The sequence below is a fragment of the Tachyglossus aculeatus genome, chromosome 2 (genome assembly GCF_015852505.1).
Source record: "Tachyglossus aculeatus isolate mTacAcu1 chromosome 2, mTacAcu1.pri, whole genome shotgun sequence".
Taxonomy (NCBI): domain Eukaryota; kingdom Metazoa; phylum Chordata; class Mammalia; order Monotremata; family Tachyglossidae; genus Tachyglossus; species Tachyglossus aculeatus.
The window spans coordinates 99,005,240-99,027,665 of NC_052067.1; the positions used below are offsets into that span (position 1 = coordinate 99,005,240).

A 22,426-nucleotide genomic window follows, 5' to 3' on the forward strand; every position below is an offset into this window, starting at 1 on the left:
AGAGCTATGGCCTATCATGCTTTCATTCATTCATTCATTCAATCGTATTTATTGAGCACTTACTGTGTGCAGAGCACTGGACTAAGCACTTGGGACGTACAAGTTGGCAACATATAGAGATGGTCCCTACCCAACAGCGGGTTCACAGTCTAGAAGGGGGAGACAGACAACAAAACAAAACATATTAACAAAATAAAATAAATAGAATAAATCTGTACAAAGAAATAAATAGAGTAACAAATACGTACAAACATATATACATATATACAGGTGCTGTGGGGTGGGGAAGGAGGTAAGGCAAGGGGATGGGGAGGGGGAGGAGGGGAAGAGGAAGGAGGGGTCTCAGTCTGGGAAGGCCTCCTGGAGGAGGTGAACTCTCAGTAGGCCTCTGAGCTTACCCTCACTGCCCCCCCAAATCCAAATTTCCCCCCTCTAGACTATAAGCTCACTGTGGGCAGGGAACGTGTCTACTGATTCTTATATTGTACTTGCCCAAGTGCTTAATATAGTGCTCTGAACACAGTAAGCACTCAATAAATACCATTAAATGATTGACTGGGGGCTCCCTCTTCTCTCTCATCAGTCCCCACTTTTGCCATGTTGGGAGAGAGTGGGTTGTCCCCGGTGTTGGATGTCAAGGGAGAATGCGTTTCATTTGTTCCTGCAGGGCCTGGCACTGCTTTTTTCTCCTTAGGTTTCAGCTTTGTGGTTGCACCTCTTGGCCTAAGAAGGAATGCTTTTCGCTCCTTTTCAGGGTTCAGCCGGGGAGAGCTGTACCCCGCCCTTGAGGGAGCCGGTGCTCATCTTGGAAGGCCTGGCGCCCTACAGCCCCTTTCTCCTCTCCGTCACCCCATACTCCTATTGGGGAAAGGGTCCCCAGATGACCGTCACCCTCAGAGCTCCTCAGTCAGGTACCGGCGCCTCCCGCATCTCTGTCACTGGCTCTGTTCTGGCTGCCCGCTGGGTACGGTATAAGACATGGTAACACAAAGTAAGACGGTTTTTGTCAGTTCAAAGTACAGCTGGGACTGTGGATCCTGCATTGGCCTTGTCAGAGAGAGGAAGAGGCACACTTAAACACACACACACACACAGACATGCACACACAGAGGTGACCTCACTGGTGTCTGCGTCAAGTTCACACAACTAGATAAACTATTCGTAGAATGCTGTACTACTGTACTGAGTGCCAGGTGCCACTGCTTTAAGCACTAGGGAGAGTAAGGAAGGAAGCAGCGTGGCTCAGTGGAAAGAGCCCGGGCTTTGGAGTCAGAGGTCGTGGGTTCAAATCCCGGCTCTGCCAATTGTCCTCTGTGTGACTTTGGGCAAATCACTTCACTTCTCTGTGCCTCAGTTCCCTCATCTGTAAAAATGAGGATTAAGACCGTGAGCACCCCCGGGGACAACCAGATCACCTTGTAACCTCCCCAGCACTTAGAACAGTGCTTTACACATAGTAAGCGCTTAATAAATGCCATTATTATTATTATTATTATTACGGTAGAAGTGAAAAGGCATCGTTTCTGCCCTCAAAGATTTTCCAATCTAGTGGGAGAGAATAGATATTAATGTGCCTCATTCTTGTCTCTCTTGTTCACACCCTCCCTTCGGCCTGGAATTCCTTCCCCCTTCACGTTTCCTCAAGACTGTAAGCTCCTTGTGGGCAGGGAACGTGTCTACCAACCCTGTTATAGTGTACTCTCCCAGGTGCTTAGTACAGAGCTCTGCACCCAGTAAGCACTCATTAAATATGATTGATTGATTGATCCAACAGGCCACCACTCTTCCAATCTTTAAACTCCTACCAAAATCACCTCTCCTCCAGGGTGCCTTCCCTAATTAATGTCTCTCCTTCACTTTTCTTATATCCCCACAACTGCTACTTGGTCCTTCTGTGCTACCTAAACTCTCCCCTGTTGCACTTCTGAACATGTAATAATTAATAATAAAAAAATAATAATAGTGGTTCTTATTAAACGCTTACTATGGGTTAGGTAAAAGGTAATCAGGTTGAGCACAGTCCCTGACCCACTTAGGGCTCTCACTCTTAATCCTCATTTTATAGATGAGGTAACTGAGGCCCAGAGAAATGAAGTGACTTGCCCAAGGTCACACAGAAGACATGTGGTGGAGGTGGTTTTAGAACCCGTGACCTTCTGACGCCCAGACCTGTGCTCTATCCACTAAGCCATGTTATCTTTATAGTCCATTTTTTTCCCCTTCCCATAATATATTTTAGTGTCTGTTTCTTTCACTCATCTGTAACCTCTTTGACGGTAGAGACCATGTCTATTAACTCTACTGCACTCTGCCAAGTGCTCTGCACAGAGTAAGTGCTCACTAAATACTCTCGATCTATCAGTTGATGAACTGGCTAAGTAAATTGAGATCATGTAAGTGACCCTAAGCTCAAGAGTATGATGTTTCTGGAGGAGGGGATCGATCAGGGTTAGATTGCTCTGGGCTCCTCCCTTTTTGGATAAGGGTCCTGGATTTGGGTGTTGATTTGACATTTGGAAACTCAGGGAGTGGAATGCTAATGGGTATGGCAGCCCAGAGGAAGGATGAAGAGTTTTTTTGAGGGGGAGGGAGGAGACACCCTCCCTTCACCCAAGCGACAACGTGTCTGGGAAGTTTGATGGGAGACTTGGGGCCGTGCCACCCAGGATATGTGATATGGGCATAACTCTGCCCTCATCAGACTTCCAGAAAAATCCCAGTTCAAGCTCAGCCTTGCCTGCTGCAGCCTCTGGGGATGACATCTGGGGTGGAGAGCTGGGAGCCGGTGGGGTGCTCTGACTCCTGATCCACAGTCTATGGGATTTCTCAGTTCCCAAAGATAACCCCTTGGATGACCCCCTCACCTCCACCCCAAAACGGCCCAAAAGAAAATTGGAAACTCTCTACTGGAGAAATCAGGGGCCTGAGACCTCCCTCCTGTTTGCAGGATATACAAAGTCAGAAGACAAGACATTGCTGAGGGAAGGCATTCTGGAGGAGAGGTGATTTTGGCAGGGCTTTGAAGAGGGGGAGAGTGGTGGTCTGTTGGATCAATCAATCAATCAATCAATTGTATCTATTGAAAAACAACATGGCTTAATAATAATAACAATAATGGCATTTATTAAGCACTTACTATGTGCAAAGCACTGTTCTAAGAGCTGGGGAGGTTTCAAGGTGATCAGGTTGTCCCACGAGGGGCTCCCAGTCTTAATCCCTATTTCACAGATGAGGTAACTGAGGCACAGAGAAGTTAAGTGACTTGCTCAAAGTCACACAGCTGACAACTGGTGGAGTCAGGATTTGAACCCATGACCTCTGACTCCAAAGCCCATGCTCTTTCCACTGAGCCACACTACTTTGGAGAGAGCACAGGCCTGGGACCCAGGAGGACCTGGATTCTAATCCCAGCTCTGTCATATGCTTGCTGTGTGACCTTGGTAAAGTCGCTTAACTTCTCTGTGCCTCAGTTTTCTCAACACATCAGTTTCCTCAACTGTAAAATGGGGATACCTGTTCCCCCTCCTACTTAGACCGTGAGTCACATGCGGGAGAGGGACTGTGTCCAACCTAATTAACTTGTACCTACCCAAGTGCTCAGAGCAGTGTTTGAAACATAGTAAGCACTTAAAAAATACCACTAAAAAAGCCAGCCGGAGAGACCCTTGGGAAACTCATCCCCCCACACCCTCCATGGCCCTGCCCCCCAACCCATCCTCTCAGATGGTCCTCTCTGCTCTGTGATCCAGTGCCATCCGCACCTGAAAACCCCAGGATATTCACAGTCCCTGGTCGTGGAGCCAAACACTTGAAGGAGGCCGGGCTGGAATTCAGGTGGGACAGGCCGAGGCATGACAACGGTGCTTTGGAAAGCTTTGAAATTTTCTACCAACTGTCCGGCCCAAAGGATGCCAACCAGACAGCAGGAAGCTGGGTTGTGGCCAACGTCAGCTCCCCGGAGATAACCTTCAGGCTGGAGGACGTTGGTCCCGGGCACATCATCCGTTTCCAGGTGAGAGGAGAAGGGGAAGGTATCTTATCCGGCCCCCAGCCCAGGAAGCAACTTCCACAACCACCCCAACTCTGGCTTGTGCCAACCAGTGGAACCAGAGGCCGGGCAGCAGGGAGGCAGCGAGGGTTTGAGTCCCACAGGACTTTAAGACAGGGGTGACCCCGGGTCCTACACCCGATGGAAGGGGAGGTCAAAGGGTCTCTCTGGACCCCAATTCGAGGCAGTGATTTTTGGTCTCTGAGGAATTTCGGTTTGTCTCCTTGCTGGAATAAGATCTGACCATCTCCCGTTTCATTCTGGAGTGAAGCCAGAGCTGAACTGCCACAGGCCGGGGGCCGGTACTGAGGTGGTGCCAACCACAGGCCACCCACAATAAACTTTTTGAGCCCGTCCGGCTACTCGGCCGTTGACTTTGCTCAGTCTGTGAGGAGCTTGGGTTCCTCCTGACCCAGTTTGTGCTGTCACTGGAGGGAATTTGAGGGAAACCCTAAAGACCTCTTGCATGTCAATGCACAGAAGAGCACCTGTGCCCTTTCCCCAAACAGATAGCTGGGGGGTTGTGCGGTCCACTTTCCCGGTGACTCTGGGGTCTGTACTGGTGACTTTGGAGGTGGATTCTGGGGGCTCCGTCAGTGGGAGAGGTTAATGGCTCACGTGAGCTCAGCTGGCGGGCGATGGGGGCCTAAGGCTTAAAGCTGGGTCTGAGCCAATACACAGCAAACCTGGTTGGGTGGGGGCATTGGGCTATGCCCCGCCACAGCCCCATCCCACCCTTCCCTCTCCACAGCCAGCTCCCTTCTCCTGCCCACTGTCGGGCTACCTGCCAGGGGCTGGAAGACAAAGCTGGGCTCCTCATAAAGCATGTGGCCTAGTGGATAGAACTCGGGCCTGAAAGTCAGAAAGATCTGGGTTCGAATCCTGGTTCCACCACTTGTCATCTGTGTGACCTTGAGCAAATCACTTCACTTATCTGTGCCTCAGTTTCCTCATCTGTAGGTTGGGGATTAAATTTTCCTACATAGGCTCTGAGACCTATGAGGGACAGGGACCATGTCTGACCTGATTATCTTATAACTACCCCAGTGCTTGGTGCATAGTAAGCACTAAACAAAAAATGTAATTGTCATTATTCACTACTTTACCCAAGAAAAGATTTAAGGAAAGAAGTGGTATTAATGTTATTAAGAGAAGTAGTGTGGCAAGAGAAGTGGCATGGCCTAGTGGATAGAGCATGGGCCTACGAGTCATAAGGATCTGGATTCTAATCCCAGCTTCACCAACTGTCTGCTGTGTGACTTTGGGCAAGTCACTTCACTTCTCTGTGCCTCAGTTCCCTCCTCTGTAAAATGGAGATTGAGGCTATGAGCCCCGGGTGGGACAGGGACTATACTCATTCAATTGTATTTATTGAGTGCTTACTTTATGCAGAGCACTGTACTAAGTGCTTGGGAGAGTGCAATATAACAATAAACAGACACCCCTGCCCACAATGAGCTTACAGTCTAGAGATGAGCTTGCAGTCTAGAGATGAGCTTACCTGATTAACTTGTATCTGCCCCAGCAATTAGTAAAGTGCCATAAAAAAAGCACTCTGCTTGCTTTTGGTTCTGTCTCCTGCTGAATGCTCAGGAGAGAGTGGCTGTCATAAATCTGACCTCTCACTCCACAGGTTCTGCCCGAACACACTGTGATGAAGGCAGCCTCGATAGGGCCACCTGGCACAAGCAGATATCTTAATCCCCTCTTTCGGGCAGGCCGGCCCCCAAATTTTACCATCAGTCAAGCCTGGCTCAGTGGGACTGAAAAATCAGGCCTTTCTGGGCTGCAGCCCTGGAGTCAAATTTCCTAGGGAGGAGGGCAGTCTCCCTCACCCGCCTGTCCTGTTCTATCTCCCAGGTGCGGGCGTTCACCTGTGTGGGCCCTGGCCCGTTTTCTGAAATGGCAGAATTCAACACATCAGGTATTCACCTTGTCCCACAACTTGCCCGGGGCCTGCCGGAGGATGGGTTTGGGAGCGGGCCGGTGCCAGGGCCACACCAGGGCTGGGAGCGGGAGGTGCGGCCAGGGTCTCAGGACTGGAACAGAGAGGTTTGGGGGTTGGTGGGACAGGGCTGAGGAGCCGGGAGTCCAGTTTAAAAACATGGTAGATGCTTCTGCACGGGTCCAGGGGCCGTGGGGACAGTCCCTCATCTGACCAGGACTGGTTGAAGCTCCCAGGTAATGTATATGGGCTTCTCTCTCCCTCCTCTACAGAGACCCACCTGGTTCCACATCTTGTCACAGTGCATGGCGACCAGTTGGCTCAGCTGGACACTGACCAGAACCGAACCGTGTGGTCCGTGCGGGTGAGAGGAGCCATCGGGACCGCGGGTTACCTTACAGACAATGAGATGGTTTTTGTGACCTGTGGGGAGTCCCTTCTCCTGCTACATGTGCACAACAATGCCACGTCAGAGGTAATGATAATAATAATGATGGTATTTGTTAAGCGCTTACTATGTGCCAAGCACTGTTCTAAGCGCTGGGGTAGATACAAGGTAATAAAGTTGTCCCATGTGGGGCTCACAGTCTTAATCCCCATTTGACAGATGAGGTAACTGAGGCACAAAGAAGTTAAGTAGCTTGCTCAAGGTCACACAGCAGACAAGTGGCAGAGCTGGGATTAAAACCCACAACCTCTGACTCCCAAGCCCGTGCTCTTTCCACTACGCACCTGGAAACAGGAAGGTGGTGCTCGGGAATCTGATGGTCTGGGCCAGGCAGTGATGGGGAGGCAGAGTCAGTCAGTCAGTTGTATTTATTAAGCACTTTCTATGTGCAGAGCACTGTACTAAGTGCTTGGGAGAGTACAATGTAACAATATAACAGAAACATTCCCTGCCCACAGTGAGCGTACAGTCTGGAGGGGGAGGCAGAAAAAAATATCATAAATTCATTCATTCATTCAATTCATTCAATCTTATGTATTGAGTGCTTACTGTGTGCAGAGCATTGTACTAAGCACTTGGGAAGTACAAGTCGGCAACATGTAGAGACGGTCCCTACCCAACAACGGGCTCACAGTCTAGAAGGGGGAGACAGACAACAAAACAAAACATGTAGACAGGTGTCAAAATAGAACAAATAGAATTAAAGCCACAAATGCTGGGGGGCTGAGAGGAGAGATGAATAAAGGAAGCAAGTCAAGGTGATGTAGAAGGGAATGGGAGAAGAGGAAAGGAAGGCTTAGTCGGAGAAGACCTCTTGAAGGAGATGTGCCTTCAGTAAGGCTTTGAATGGGGGGAGAGCAATTGTTTGTAGGCTATGAGGAGGGAGGGTGTTCCAGGCCAGAGGCAGGCCGTGGGCGAGAGGTTGGCAGCTAGATAGACAAGATGGAGATATAGCGAGAAGGTTGGCATTAGAGAAGTGATGTGTGCGGGCTGGGTTGTGACTTTCTGCTTGGAAATGGTGACCAATCAATAATAATAATAATAATAGTATTTGTTAAGCACTTACTATGTGCAAAGTACGGTTCTAAGTGCTGGGGAGGTTACAAGGTGATCAGGTTGTCCCACGGGGGCGGCGGGGGGGGGGGGGGGCGCTCACAGTTTTAATTCCCATTTTACAGATTAGGTAACTGAGGTACAGAGAAGTTAAGTGACTCACCCAAAGTCACACAGCTGACAGTAGATGGAGCCGGGATTTAAATCCATGACCTCTGACTCCAAAGCCCGGGCTCTTTCCACTGAGCTACGCTGCTTCTCATCAGTGGTATTTATTGAGCACTTACTGAGTGCAGAGCACTGTAATTAGCTCCTGGGAGAGCACGCTATAACAGAATTGGTAGACACTTTCCCTGCCCACAAGGAGCTTATAGTCAAAAGGGAGGAGCAGGGGGGAAGGACACTCCAGGGGAGCCAGCTGCAGGGGATGAGTGGTCTTCTTGTATTGTCCAGTGACCTGCTCCTCATAGGGATCGTTATTCTCTCTTAGGTGGGTGTGAGTTCTGGAGGTCCTCTGTGGCAAGGTGGAGGGTGGTCAGCGTGGTGAGAGGTCTTTCAATAAAAGGGCTAGCTCAGTGGTCACTACTTTGATATACTTGCAATCAGTGAATGGTGCTTACTGAGAAGAGCACAGGCCTGGGAGACAGAAGGATCCTGGTTTTAATCCCAGCAGGGTCGTTGGCCCGCTGTGTGATCTTGAGCAAGTCATTTCACTTCTCCATTCTTCAGTTACCTCATCTGTAACACGGGGATTAAGACTGGGAGCCCCATGCAGGACAGGGTTCTAACCTGTTAACCTCGTATCTGTCCCAGCGCTTCGTACAGTGCCTAGCACATAGTAAGTGCTTAGTAAATTCTGTAAAACAAACAAACCAACAAATATTTATTGAGCACTCACTGGACTCAGTTACTGGTGCACACTTGGACCTGTGTAATCAATCAATTAATCCATCTATCAGTGACATTTATTGAGCATTTACTGGGTGCAGGGCAGACCCCGGTATGAGTGTACAATCAATCAATCAACTAACCAATGGTATTTAATTGAGCACTTATCGAGTGTAGAGCATTGTACTGGTTGCTTGGGAAAGTTGGTAGACATAACTCCTTTCCTTCTTTCCATGACGCTCTTCGAGGGTGCCCTGGTCCATGACACCACGGCTCTGGCAGTGGACTGGATCTCTCGGCATCTCTTTCTGGCTCAGAAAACGATCCGGAATGAAACTCAGATATGGGCCATCGATCTCGAAGGCAGGGTGAAATCGCCTAGAGATTTGGAGATTCGACTCGGCTCCAAGAATTCAACTCTGGTTTCTTTCTCCGTTTATCCTTTCCTCAGGTGGGTCAAGGACCTTGAGAGTTTGTGATAAGAGGCAGAGACTTTGGAGGCTTGTAGATCTTTAAGATAATAACAATAATGATGATGATGATGATGATGATATTTATTAAGCGCTTACTATGTGCCAGGCACTGTACTAAGCGCTGGAGTGCCTTCGCATGCTTTCATGAAAAATCTGGTTCCTGGGAGTGGGGTCAACATTATGCAAAATGCTTTCTAAGATAGCAGCTAAGGTTCTCAGCTCAAAAAAGCTCGAAAAGAAGTAGAGTCTAAATGGATAGAGCACAGGTCTGGGGGTCAGAAGGACCTGGGTTCTAATCCTGGCTCTGCCACTTGTCTGCTCCATGACCTTGGGCAAGTCATTTAACTTCTTTGGGCCTTAGTTCCCTCATCTGTAAAATAGAGATTAAGACCAAAAGCCCCATTTGGGGCATAGACTGTGTCCACTCTGGTTATCTCGTATCTACCCCAATACATAATGTAATTCCTGGCACATAGTAAGCGCTTAATAGAGCACGGGCCTAGGATTCAGGAGGCCATGGGTTCTAATCCCGGCTCTGCCATTTGTCTGCTGTGTGACCTTGGGCAAGTCACTTAACTTCTCTGTGCCACAGTTACCTCATCTGTAAAATGGGGCTTGAGACTGTGAGCCCCATGTGGGACAGAGACTGTGTCCAACCTGATTACCTTGTATCTACCCCAGCGCTTAGTACAGTGCCTGAAACATAATAAGCGTTTAACAAATACCATTATTATTATTACTTCTAATAATAATAATAAATACCATAAAAAGTCATGGGAGCAGCTGTGTGCCTCTAACTCCAAGAGTGGGACATAAGTGAACTAATCAGTGCTGGACAAGAGATGGTGGTGATTGTTCCAAACCCCATGGGGTCTGAGGAAGGCAGAACTGCTCCATGAAAAGAACATGAGTCTGGGAATCAAGAGACCTAGATTCTAGTACTGACTCTGCCGCTGGTCTGCTGTGTGACCTCGGACAAGTCCCTTGACCTCTCTGGGCTTCAGCCTCTTCATCTATAAAATAGGAAGAATATTATCTGCCTTTCCATGCCTCATGGGGATGTTGCAAGGACAAAATAAGCGCTCAATAAATACAGTTGAAGGAATGAATGAATGAAAGTGGGATAACTGATCTGAAACTGCTCTGGGCAAATACAAGGGCTGTCCATACTCCAAGCAGATATTAAAATCTGCTTCCCAAGTTCTCCCTGCCCGTATAATAATAATAATGATGGCATTTGTTAAGCGCTTACTATGTGCAAAGCACTGTTCTAAGAGCTGGGGGAGATACAAGGTGATCAGGTTATCCCACGGAGGGGCTCACAGTCTTAATACCCATAATAATAATAATAATGCTATTTGTTAAGCACTTACTATGTGCAAAGCACTGCTCTAAGCACTGGGGAGGTTACAAGGTGATCAGGTTGTCCCACGGGGGGCTCACAGTCTTCATCCCCATTTTACAGATGAGGGAACTGAGGCACAGAGAAGTTAAGTGACTTGCTCAAGGTCACACAGCAGGCATGTGGCAGAGTCAGGATTAGAACCCATGACCTCTGACTCCCAAGCCCGAGCTCTTTCCACTGAGCCACGCTGCTTCTCTTCCGTATGTGGGACAAAAGGTGGTGGCAGGATAGTAATGGCACATGATGGCCTAGAGATGAGCTGGCTCAGGGCTAGAGCTGGCCCAGAGTTAGAGCTAGCCAGCAGGCAGCCCAGAGCACCCAGCCTCTCCCAGCCTCATCATCATCATCATCAATCATCAGTCGTATTTATTGAGCGCTTACTGTGTGCAGAGCACTGTACTAAGCCCTTGGGAAGTACAAGTAGGCAACATATAGAGACAGTCCCTACCCAACAGTGGGCTTACAGTCTAAAAGCCCAGCCCCGCCTCCACATCAAATAGAAATTCCTCACCATCTGCTTTAAAGCAGCCCATCCCCTTGCCCCCTCCTACCTCATCTCACTACTCTCCTACCACAACGGAACCCACAAACTTCACCCCTCTAATACCAACTTACTTACTCACTGTACCTCGATCTTGTCTCTCTCACCACTGCCCTCTCACCCGCAATCCTGCCTCTGGCCTGGAATGCCCTCCCTCTTCATATCCGACAGGCAATTACTTTCCCCACCTTCAAAGCCTTAATGAAGCCACATCTCCTCCAAGAGGCCTTCCCTGACTCAGCCCTCCTTTCCTCTTGTCCCACTCCCTTCTGCATCACCCTGACTTGCTCCCTTTATTCACCCCCGCATTCCAGCCCCCCAGAATTTATGAACTTACCTTTAATTTATTCATTTATATTTACTTCTGTCTCCCCCTCTAGACTGTACGCTCACTATGGGCAGGAAATGTGTCTGTTATATTGTTATATCGTGCTCTCCTAAGCACTCAGTAAATATGATTGACTGACTGACTGTGTTCTGCAGCCGCCTGTATTGAATCGAAGCCTCAGAGCTGGGCCACCAGATGTTCTACCATGACAGGGCCAGGGACACTCAGCACCGGATCCTGGGACACCCAGTTGGCACTCCTGCACCAGGCCTATGTGGCGTGGCTGCCCCGGAGCTGGGCGGCACACTGGCCATCGACAGTTCAGACCCTCTCCAGCCACTGATCTACTTCACCCGGGGCCGGGGTGAGGTCTGGGCCACTGATCTGGAAGGGGGCCGGTGCCGGACAGTGGCCGGAGGGCCGGAGGTGAGTCACTCGGGGAGGACCAGGCCGGAGCAGGGAGACTCCGGCCACCCATATTGACTGCTGAAAGAGACCCGTGGCTGGGGAGGGGCGGAAAACAAGGTGGACTCGGCCCTTGGGAGAGTAATAATAATTAATAATAATAATAATAATAATAATAATGATAATGGCAGTTATTAAGCACTTACTATGTGCAAAGCACTGTTTTAAGCGCTGGGGAGGTTCCAAGGTGATCAGGTTGACCCATGGGGAGCTCAGTCTTAATCCCCATTTTACAGATGTGGTCACTGAGGCCCAGAGAAGTGAAGTGACTTGCCCAAAATCACACAGCTGACAAGTGGTGGAGCAGGGATTTGAACCCATGACCTCTGACTCCAAAGCCCGGGCTCTTTCCACTGAGCCATGCTGGAGGGTGGGCTGGGGGAGGGATGGGAGGGTGGAGGGCAGTTAGGGGGATGGGATGGAGGGTGAGAGGGCGGGTGCCAAGTCCCAACCTCAAGTATATCTCGTAGCCACCTCTAACTAGGCAGTGTGGCTAGGGAAGACTTGCTACCAGACCGAGCTGGGTCCTTCAAGGAACTGGGGAGTGGCTTGTCAGATGGCTAAGTGGCCCTTGCAGAGAATCCTGAGATCCATAAACTCCTTGGAGCTAGGACATGCTGGGATGTAAGTCAAGGTTCTGCAGAAGCAGTGTAGCCCAGAGGATAGAGCCCAGGCCTAGCAGTCAGAGGACCTGGGTTTTAATTCTCACTCTGCCACTTCCCTCCTGTGTGACCTTCAGTAAGTTACTTACCTTCTCTGAGCCTCAGTTTCCTCATCAGCAAAAGAGTTCTCCCTCCCACTTAGATGGTGAGCCGCCAACCTAATCATCTTGTCTCTATCCCAGGGCTTAGTACTCTCCTTGGCACATAGTGAACCCTTAACAATTATTATTATTTTTATCATCATCATTATCATCATTGTTGTTATTATTATTAGCAGTAGCTCTGCCTGGATCATTGCCACCACTCCCAGCACTGATTGATACAGCATGCAGAGCGCTGTACTGGGACCCTATTGAATGCAGAGCACTATACTGAGCAACTATCATATATAGATCTCTCTGCTGAGCAACACTGGGTTCAGAGTATCGTAGCAATAGTATTTATTGAACATGTATGAAGAGCTTTGTATTCATTCATTCATTCATTCATTCAATCATATTTATTTGAGCACTTACTGTGTGCACAGCACTGTACTAAACGCTTGGGAAGTACAAGTCAGCAACATATAGAGACAGTCCCTACCCAACAACGGGCTGTATTGAGCACCTATGGTGAGAAGACTATTGTGCTGGCCACCTTTAGTGTAGAGTCTATCGATAACGTTTATTGAATATGTACCATGTGCAGAACACTGTACTGATTACAGAGCTCTGTACTGAGTCCCTAAAATGTGAAGACCACTACTGTATCCATAATTCTGTTGAATTTGTGCCATGTGCACATTGTATTGAGCACATGCGGTGCGGAGAGCACTGTTCCAGTTACATTTATTGAATGCATGTCATATGCAGAACACTGTACTGGGCACCTTTTGTGTGCAGAGCACTGCACTGGGTACCTACAACGTGCATCAATATCATTTGTCAAACACATGCCATGTGCAGAACGTTGTCACAGGAGTGTGATGGAGAGCAGCAGCAGGCCTGAATTTTCCCTTGCCTGGGAGTGGAGTGGTCATGAGGATGGCCTCGGGCCTGACCAGTGAGCCTTTCCTCCTGTCATATATCCATCTAGACTCTAGATTGTGAGCTTGTTGTGGGCAGGTAATGTGTCTGTTTACTGCTGTATTGTACTCTCCCAAGTGCTTAGTACAGTGCTTTGCACACAGTAAGTGTTCAATAAATACTCTTCATTCATTCAATCATATTTATTGAGTGCTTACTGTGTGATGATGATGATGATTGCATTTATTAAGCGCTTACTATGTGCAAAGCACTGTTCTAAGCTCTGGGGAGGTTACAAGGTGATCAGGTTGTCCCACGGGGGGCTCACAGTCTTAATCCCCATTTTACAGATGAGGTAACTGAGGCCCAGAGAAGTGAAGTGACTTGCCCAAAGTCACACAGCTGACAAGTGGCAGAGCCGGGATTTGAACCAATGACCTCTGACTCCAGAGCCTGTGCTCTTTTCACTGAGCCACATTGCTTCTCACTGTACTAAGCGCTTGGGAAGTACAAGTCGGCAACATATACAGTCCCTACCTTGAATGAATGAATGAACCCATCAGCCCGCCTGCCCACTCCAGGCTCTGTCACTATCCCAGCTAGAATGCGGGGGAGTCTTCCCCATCTTTGGATGCCCCCTGGGATAACCGAACAGGACACCCGAGAAATCCGCTTGGACTTAGGGCCCCTGATCTCTGTTCCCACAGAGCAGGCGATCAGCAGCTTGACGGTGGATGAGCAGTTCCTGTACTGGACGGTCGAGGTGCCGGACGGCACGGTGATTTATCAGGCCGACAAGAGGGGCGGGACCCCCCGCTCTCACATGGTCACCCCCGGATGGCGGAGGATCCTGGCCTCCAGCCCAGCGCTGCAGCCCTTCCCAGGTTCAGGCCCCCCTCCCAGGCAAGATGAGTCCCCCACCCCCAGCTCCTCCAACTTCTGGGGTCCCTGGCTGCCATGCTCTCTGTTCCCCCCTCATTCTCCCATGGAGAGCTTCTCTCCCTGCAGCCCGGGGCCATCTGCGTCTAGGACCAGAGCCTGGAAGTGGAGGCCCTACTGAGAGCTCACCTCCTCCAGGAGGCCTTCCCAGACTGAGCCCCTTCCTTCCTCTCCCCCTCGTCCCCCTCCCCATCCCCCCATCTTACCTCCTTCCCTTCCCCACAGCACATGTATATATGTATATATGGTTGTACATATTTATTACTCTATTTATTTATTTATTTATTTATTTTACTTGTACATTTCTATCCTATTTATTTTATTTTGTTGGTATGTTTGGTTCTGTTCTCTGTCTCCCCGTTTTAGACTGTGAGCCCACTGTTGGGTAGGGACTGTCTCTATGTGTTGCCAATTTGTACTTCCCAAGCGCTTAGTACAGTGGTCTGCACATAGTAAGCGCTCAATAAATACGATTGATTGATTGATTGATTGAGGCAAGGGGGCTGAGGCCATGGGTTGGGGACTGTCGTGACCTCTGGCTTCGACTTTCACCCGACGACCTTGAGGCCGGACCGTCTGTGGGCACGGCTACCCCGAGCAGCTGCCTCATCAGCCGGAAGCTAGGGAGGGAACCAGTAAGTTCCCGGCCTAGTCCGGAGCTGCATCTTGAGGCCGGTCTCCCAGGGGTCACCCAGCAGGGATGCTCCTTGGCATCTGTTTCCAGGATGCCCTCCAACCCAAGGCTCAGGAAGCTGGGAGCTGCCTGCCCCTCCATCTTGAGGGGAGGGAGGGAGGGTGGGAAGGGTAGCCGCATGCAGTCAGGCAGTCAATCATATTTATTGGACACTAGCTGTTTTGCAGAGCACTGTACTAAGCACTTGGGAGAGTACAGTATAACAATATAACAGACACATTCCCTGCCCACGATGAGCTTACAGTCTAGAGGGGATGATAGACATGAATAGAAATAAATAAATTGCTGATATGGATATAAGGGCTGTGGGGATGAGAGAGCAGGGAAGAGCGACTGCCGCCATGAGCCCCGTTCTCTGGCCTAGTCCGGGCAAGGATGTTATGGAATAAAACCTTCCCCCTCTGCCCCATCCCAGATTCCCTATTGGAAAACTCAGGCTTCTGTTTCAGGGTGGGAATCAGAAACCAGCTGCCCCACCTCCAGCCCCTTTCAAAGAGTGGATTTTGGGTAGGGAGGCAGGTGTCTGGTGGACAGGAGTGCCACTGAGGGACCACCCCTTCCATAATATTAATTGATACTGTGATGAACACCAAACTGGTAGCTTCCTGCTTACAAAGCACTGTATTGGGAGCCTCCTGTGTGCAGAGCTCTATACTGGGCTCCTGCTGTGTGCAGAACACTCTACTGGTTTCCTCTAGTGTGTAGAACACTGCACTGGACTCCTTCTCTGTGCAGTGCACTGTACCGGGCTCTTTCTATGTGTAGAACACTGTACTAAGCAACTCCTAGAGTATTGTACTGGGCTCCTCCTGTGTGTCAAACACTATACTGGATACTTCCTGTGTTTAGAGCACTGTACTGGGCTCCTCCAGTGTGCAGAGTGGTGTACAGGTGCCTGGAGGCAAGAGAGAAGTAAGAAACTCAGTCTCTGCCCTTGCCCTTGATGAGAGAAGACTTAAATGGATGAATACACCAGAGTTAAGTGTGGGAGAATGCTAAGACTATTAGACCCCGATTGAATAAATCTTTCCCAGATCAGTGAGTCCACAGGGTGTCATTGGATCGGATATTTCTCCAGTAGCTCCCTAACCAGGTTTTGGCCATTTTCCTGAATCCCTCCTGGTTCCCGAGGTCCCTGTGCATTGAGTGGATTCCAAGCATGGTCTCCCCGGTGCCTCCATCCACCCCGCAAACCCAGTCCCTGTCTTGATCCTGGGCTCTGAGGGCTCTCCGTCTCTCCATGTTTCAGAGAAGACCTGCGTCGCCCTGGCTCCCAGCCTCGAGAAGCCGACTGTGCTCTCCGCGACCAATACCAGCCTCAAGCTGCTCCTGCCCCTGGCAGTGGCCCGACGCCCATGCCCGGGCATAACCGGCCCCACCCCAACGTATCTGGTGCGTTATGGGCTAGTGACTGATAACCAGAAGCACAGTTCCTCCCTAGAAGGCAGAACTCAGGTAAGACGGCTTCACTATGTCCTCACTGTATCTCGATCCCATCTCTCTCACCACTTACCTCTCGCCCTTCGTCCTGCCTCTGGCCTGGAATGTCCTCCTTCCTCACATCCGACAGACAATGACTCTCCCCTGCTTCAAAACCTTATTGGAGGCTCATCTCCTCCAAACGGCCTTCCCTGTCTAAGCCCTCTTTTCCTCTTCTCCCACTCCCTTCTGTGTCACCCTGACTCACTCCCTTTATTCATCTCCCCTCCCAGCCCCACAGCACTTAGGGACATATACGTAATGTATTTATTTATATTAATGTTTGTCTCCCCCCTCTAGACTGTAAGCTCGTTGTGGGCAGGGACTGAGTCTGTTTATTGTTATATCGTACTCTTCCAAGTGCTTAGTACAGTGCTCTGCACACAGTAGGCACTCAAAAAATACAACAGACACTGACTTTATGGACGAGGCAGAAGTATGTAGGAGAGGGGAGGCTCAGTCTGGCAGAAAAAGCCCAGGATTCTGTTGTATTATCCTCTCCCAAGCGCTTAGTACAGTGCTCTGCACATGGTAAGTGCTCAAATTCTTCTCGACTGTGAGCCCACTGTTGGGTAGGGACTGTCTCTATATGTTGCCAACTTGTACTTCCCAAGCGCTTAGTACAGTGCTCTGCACACACACAGTAAGTGCTCAATAAATACAATTGAATGAATGAATGAAAAATGCTCTGCACATAGTAAGTGCTCAATAAATACGATTGAATGAATGAATGAATACTATTGAATGATTGTCTGATTGATTGAAAATCAGGAGCCCTGCCACTGGCCTGCTTGGTCACACTGGGCAAGTCACTTAACCTCTCTAAGCCTCAGTTTCCTCACTGATAAAGTAGGGATAATTACTGCCTTCCTCTACTTGCCTCCCAGGGTTGTTTTAATCAATCAATAATAATGACAATAGTATTTGTTAAGCACTTACTATGTGCCAGGCACTGTTCTAAGCACTGGGGTAGATACAAGGTAATCGGGTTGGACACAGTCCCTGTCCCATGTGGGGCTCACAGTCTTAACCCCCATTTTACAGATGAGGAAACTGAGTCACAGAAAAATTAAGTGAGTTGCCCAAAGTCACACAGCGGACAAGTGATGGAGTCAGGATTAGAACTCATGACCTTCTGACTCACAAGCCCATGCTCTACCCATTAGACCATGTTGCTTCGTTGCTTCTCAATGGCATTTATTGACTGCTTACTGTTTGCAGAGCCCTGCACTAAGCGCTTAGTAAAGTACACTACAACAGAGTTGATAGACACATTCCCTGCCTAGGGAATTTCAGTCTAGATGAGGAGGGAGACATTCAAAATAAATTACAGATAGGGGAAATGGCAGTGTCTAAGGATGTGTGCATAATTACTGTGGGGCTACGGGTTGGGTTAATATTAAGTACTTGAAGGGCACAGATCCAAGGTGATGCAGAAAGGAGGGTGAATAGAGCTTGTTATGTGTAGGGAACATTTACCACTAATTCTGTTATAGTGTACTCCCTCAAGGGCTTAGTTCGGTGCCCTGCACATAGGAAGCACTCAAGGAATGCTATTGATTGATTGATTGATGTGAAAGTGCTTTGGGAAAATGAGTGCTCTATAAATTCAAGGTGTAATAACAATCATAATTATTATAGTCACAGTTATAGCTCTGTTTTCAGTACTGCACGATTGAACTCCATTTTCACCTTTCGAACAAAGTTTTCCTGTATTAATAATAGTGGCATTTATTAAGCAATTACTATGTGCAAAGCACTGTTCTAAGCGCTGGGGAGGTTACAAGGTGATCAGGTTGTCCCACGGGCGACTCAGAGCCTTAATCCCCATTTTTACAGATGAGGTAACTGAGGCATAGATAAGTTAAGTGACTTGCCCAAAGTCACACAGCTGACACTTCCAGAGGTGGGATTTGAACCCTTGACCTCTGACTCCAAAGCTCTTTCCATGCTCTTTCCACTGAGCCACAGCTGCTTCTCAATTGCCTCCCAATACACAGTTGGTTTCTTTTTTTTTTAACCCATGAATTGCAGGAATTCCAAGAGCCGATAGCCCTTCTGGAAGGCTTAAACCCATTTTCCAATTACATGATCCGGGTGACCGTAAAGAACTATTTCTCGGACCCAGATGAGGAGGCCCCGCTGGGAGAAGAGACCCGAGGCACCACAGAACAGGGAGGTGAGTGGGGGGGTGCCCCAGACCCACACCCACCCTAACCTGGCCTGGCTGGTCAATCAATCTTTTTTTTTTATGGTATTTGTTAAGCACTTACTATGTGCCAGGCACTGTACTATGTGGTGGAGTAGATACAAGCCAATCAAGTTGGACACAGTCCCTGTCCCACATGTATAGCATAGTGGATAGAGCACGAGCCTAGGAGTCAGAAGGTCATGGATTCTAATTCCGGCTCTGCCATTTGTCCAGTGTGTGACCTTGAGCAAGTCACTTGACTTCCCTGTGCCTCAGTTCCCTCATCTGTAAAATGGGGATTGAGGCAGGGAGCCCCGTGTGGGGCAGGGACCATATCCAACCCGATTTTCTTGTACCTACCCCAGCACTTAGTATAGTGCCTGGCACAAAGTAAGCACTTAGCAAATACCATTATTATTATTATTACATGGGGCTCACCTTCTTAATCCCCTTTTATAGCTAAGGTAACTGAAGCACAGAGAAGTGAAGCGACTTGCCCAAGGTCATAAGGCAGTCTAGTGTACATATCTATTCTATTTATTTTATTTTGTTAGTATGTTTGGTTTTGTTCTCTGTCTCCCCCTTTTAGACTGTGAGCCCACTGTTGGGTAGGGACCGTCTCTATATTTTGCCAACTTGTACTTCCCAAGCGCTTAGTACAGTGCTCTGCACACAGTAAGTGCTCAATAAATACAATTGATTGATTAGTGGCAGAGCCAGGAGGAGAACCAAGGTCCTCTCACTCACTCAATCGTATTTATTGAGTGCTTACTGCGTGCAGAGCACTGTACTAAGCGCTTGGGAAGTACAAGTTGGCAACATCTAGAGACGGTCCCTCCCCAACAGTGGGTTCACGTGTTCTAAGCCCCAGGCCATGGTGTTACTCAGTCTTGGTTCAGGGGTAGAGCCTCAGGAGAACGACCCTTTCAGGTTCCCACGAAAGGGGATTCTGACTTTCCTTGTTTCAGTTTGGTGAAGGAAGTGAAAACTTGTCATTCCCTCCTTCCCTGCAGAGGGGAAGGAAGGGCAAGCAGGACAGGGCTGGGTGGGGTGGCAGACCAGGAGGAGGAAGCAAGAGAAAGTCTGCCGGTATACCACATGGGGCCACTCTCCTCTCACATATGGCCCAGCCCTCCTGTGGGCCAAGGGGACAAGCGCATAATAAATGCCATTATATTATTAAACTCTGTTTCTCCTGCTGTGAGGAGTTGAGGGAATGGGGAGGTTTGGCGCCCAAAATGGCCACCTGCCATTCTGACCCCGTGGCCCTCACCGCGGCCAGCAGTGTCCAAGTGGCTACCATCCTGCCCGGCGAAAACCTTGGGGCTGTCACTCGCTCTGAGGCGCGGTCACTCGTTGGCTGGATTTCTTTTCTCCCCACCCCAAGTTTCCTGAATGTCGAATGTCGGGGTCTTGCGGGGAGAGACGGGGCTTGCGTGGGATCCCTGTGGGCAGGAAATGGGTCCGTGTCTCTCCCAAGCCCTTAGTACGGTGTTTGGCACACAGTAAGCGCTCAATAAATATGAATGAATGAATCAGAGCCTTTGGCAGTTGGGGATAGGCCTAGAGCTTGGGGTCCACCAGTTGTAGTTAGTGTCGCTGACAAATCCAGAGTGATTCTCTCCCCGTCTCCTCCAGTCCCGGGAGCTGTGGACTCCGTCCGTGCCTCCGCTCTGTCGGATACAAGCATCGGGATGTCCTGGGGTGTCCCCCGGCTGCCCAACGGGCCTCGGGCATCTGTGCGCTACCAGATTGCCGTGGACCACCTCCCACCCAGCCCAGAGATCCCACTCAACCAAAGCCTGTTGCCAGGAGGGAGACTCACCTGGGCCATTCACCACCTTTCCAGCGGGAGGCGCTACGAGCTCAAGGTAATAATAATAATAATAATAATAATAATAATAATAATAATAATAATAATAATAATGTTGGTATTTGTTAAGCGCTTACTATGTACAAAGCACTGTTCTAAGCGCTGGGGGGAACACAAGGTGATGAGGTTGTCCCATGTGGGGCTCACAGTCTTAATCCCCATTTTACAGATGAGGGAACTGAGGCACAGAGAAGTGAAGTGGCTTGCCCAAGGTCACACAGCAGACATGGTGGGGAGGCGGGACATTCCCAGCCTGCCCCGGGACGGTGGGCCTCCTGGTGACCTGTGGCAGACGGGGTTGGGGCTGTAGTGTCTGCTGAACTAATTAATAATAATAGTACTCATTAAATGCCAAGCACTGGTCTAAGCACTGGGATAGATACGTTAATCAGGTTGGACACAGTCCCTGCCCCACATGAAGCTCACACTCTTATCCCCATTTTGCAGATGAGGTCACTGAAGCCCAGAGAAGTGAAGTGACTTGCCCAAGGTCGCCCAGCACATAAGTGGTGGAGCCGGGATTAGAAGCCAGGGAAGCAGCGTGGCTTAGTGGAAAAAGCACAGGCTTGGGAGTCAGAGGTCATCATCATCATCAATCGTATTTATTGACTGCTTACTGTGTGCAGAGCACTGTACTAAGCGCTTGGGAAGTACAAGTTGGTAACATATAGAGACAGTCCCTACCCAACAGTGGGCTCACAGTCTAAAAGGGGGAGACAGAGGACAAAACCAAACATACTAACAAAATAAAATAAATAGAATAGATATGTACAAGTAAAATAAATAAATAGAGTAACAAATATGTACAAACATATATACATATATACAGGTGCAGTGGGGAAGGGAAGGAGGTAAGATGGGGGGGATGGTGAGGGGGACGAGGGGGAGAGGAAGGAAGGGGCTCAGTCTGTGAAGGCCTCCTGGAGTAGGTGAGCTCTCAGTAGGGCCATGCGTTCTAATCCCGGCTCCAACACTCATCAGTTGTGTGACCTTGAGCAAGTCATTTCACTTCTCTGTGCCTCAGTTCCCTCATCTGTAAACTGGGGATTAAGACTGTGAGCCCCATATGGGACAACCTGATCACCTTGTATCTACAACAGTGCTTGGCACACAGTAAGCGCTCAGCAACTACCATTATTATTAGTATTATTCTGACCCTCAGGCCCATCTCTGTCCACTAAGAAAAGCTGCTAATTCTGTGCCCATAGGTTCTTGCCTGTCACCCGGAGGAGCTGTGGTGCACTGAGAGCCCCGTCGTGGCCGCAGACACCGCCCGCGCCCCAGAGCGGCCTCTCCTCCTCCGGTTGGGGAACACCAGTCTACAGCTGGCCTGGAGGGAGCCTGCTGCCAACCTCACCACCTTCTGGTTTGAACTCCAGAAGGTAAAACTATCCTGCTGAATACTCATAATAATACCGATAATAACGATCGTAATGTGTGCTAAGCGCTGACTTGGTGCTAAGGGCTGGGGTAGATGCAGAATAATCAGATCAGACCCAATCCAGTCCCACACGGAGCTCATCTCTTTAAAGCGCTTAGTACAGTGCTCTGCACATAGTAAGCGCTCAATAAATACGATTGATGATGATCTCTTTTTGTGTAATCGGGCCCTCGTCTCCGGCCCAGAACTGGAAGTTGCTTGGTGAAACTTGTGTTTAAAATCCACTCCCGACTTTGGAAAATTCCTGTCACCGTCATCGTTAGTATAACTGAGCGCTATTAGGTGATTTGTGATTTGTAGAAGGAGTGATGGCATTTATTTACTGAGCATCTTCTGAATACAGTGCACTGTACTACGAGTTTGGGGAAGTAATAACAATAATAATAATGGTGATAGCATTTATTAAGCGCTTACTATGTGCAAAGCACTGTTTTAAGCGCTGGGGAGGTTACACGGTGGTTAGGTTGTCCCACGTGGGGCTCACAGTCTTCATCCCCATTTTACAGATGAGGGAACTGAGGCCCAGGGAAGTGAAGTGAGTTGCCCAAA

At 49.1% G+C, this 22,426-nt stretch overlaps 1 protein-coding gene across 1 annotated transcript in view; it reads left to right on the forward strand.

Annotated features, from left to right (window-relative positions):
* ROS1 (ROS proto-oncogene 1, receptor tyrosine kinase) overlaps positions 1-22,426 on the forward strand; it is a 144,532-nt gene that overhangs the window by 70,857 nt on the left and 51,249 nt on the right. The window contains 11 exon segments of the mRNA XM_038762676.1: positions 794-911; positions 3,750-4,012; positions 5,909-5,972; positions 6,266-6,467; positions 8,621-8,853; positions 11,305-11,555; positions 13,916-14,144; positions 16,143-16,348; positions 18,407-18,551; positions 20,202-20,434; positions 21,645-21,818. Of these exon segments, the coding sequence (XP_038618604.1) occupies positions 794-911; positions 3,750-4,012; positions 5,909-5,972; positions 6,266-6,467; positions 8,621-8,853; positions 11,305-11,555; positions 13,916-14,144; positions 16,143-16,348; positions 18,407-18,551; positions 20,202-20,434; positions 21,645-21,818 (2,118 nt within the window).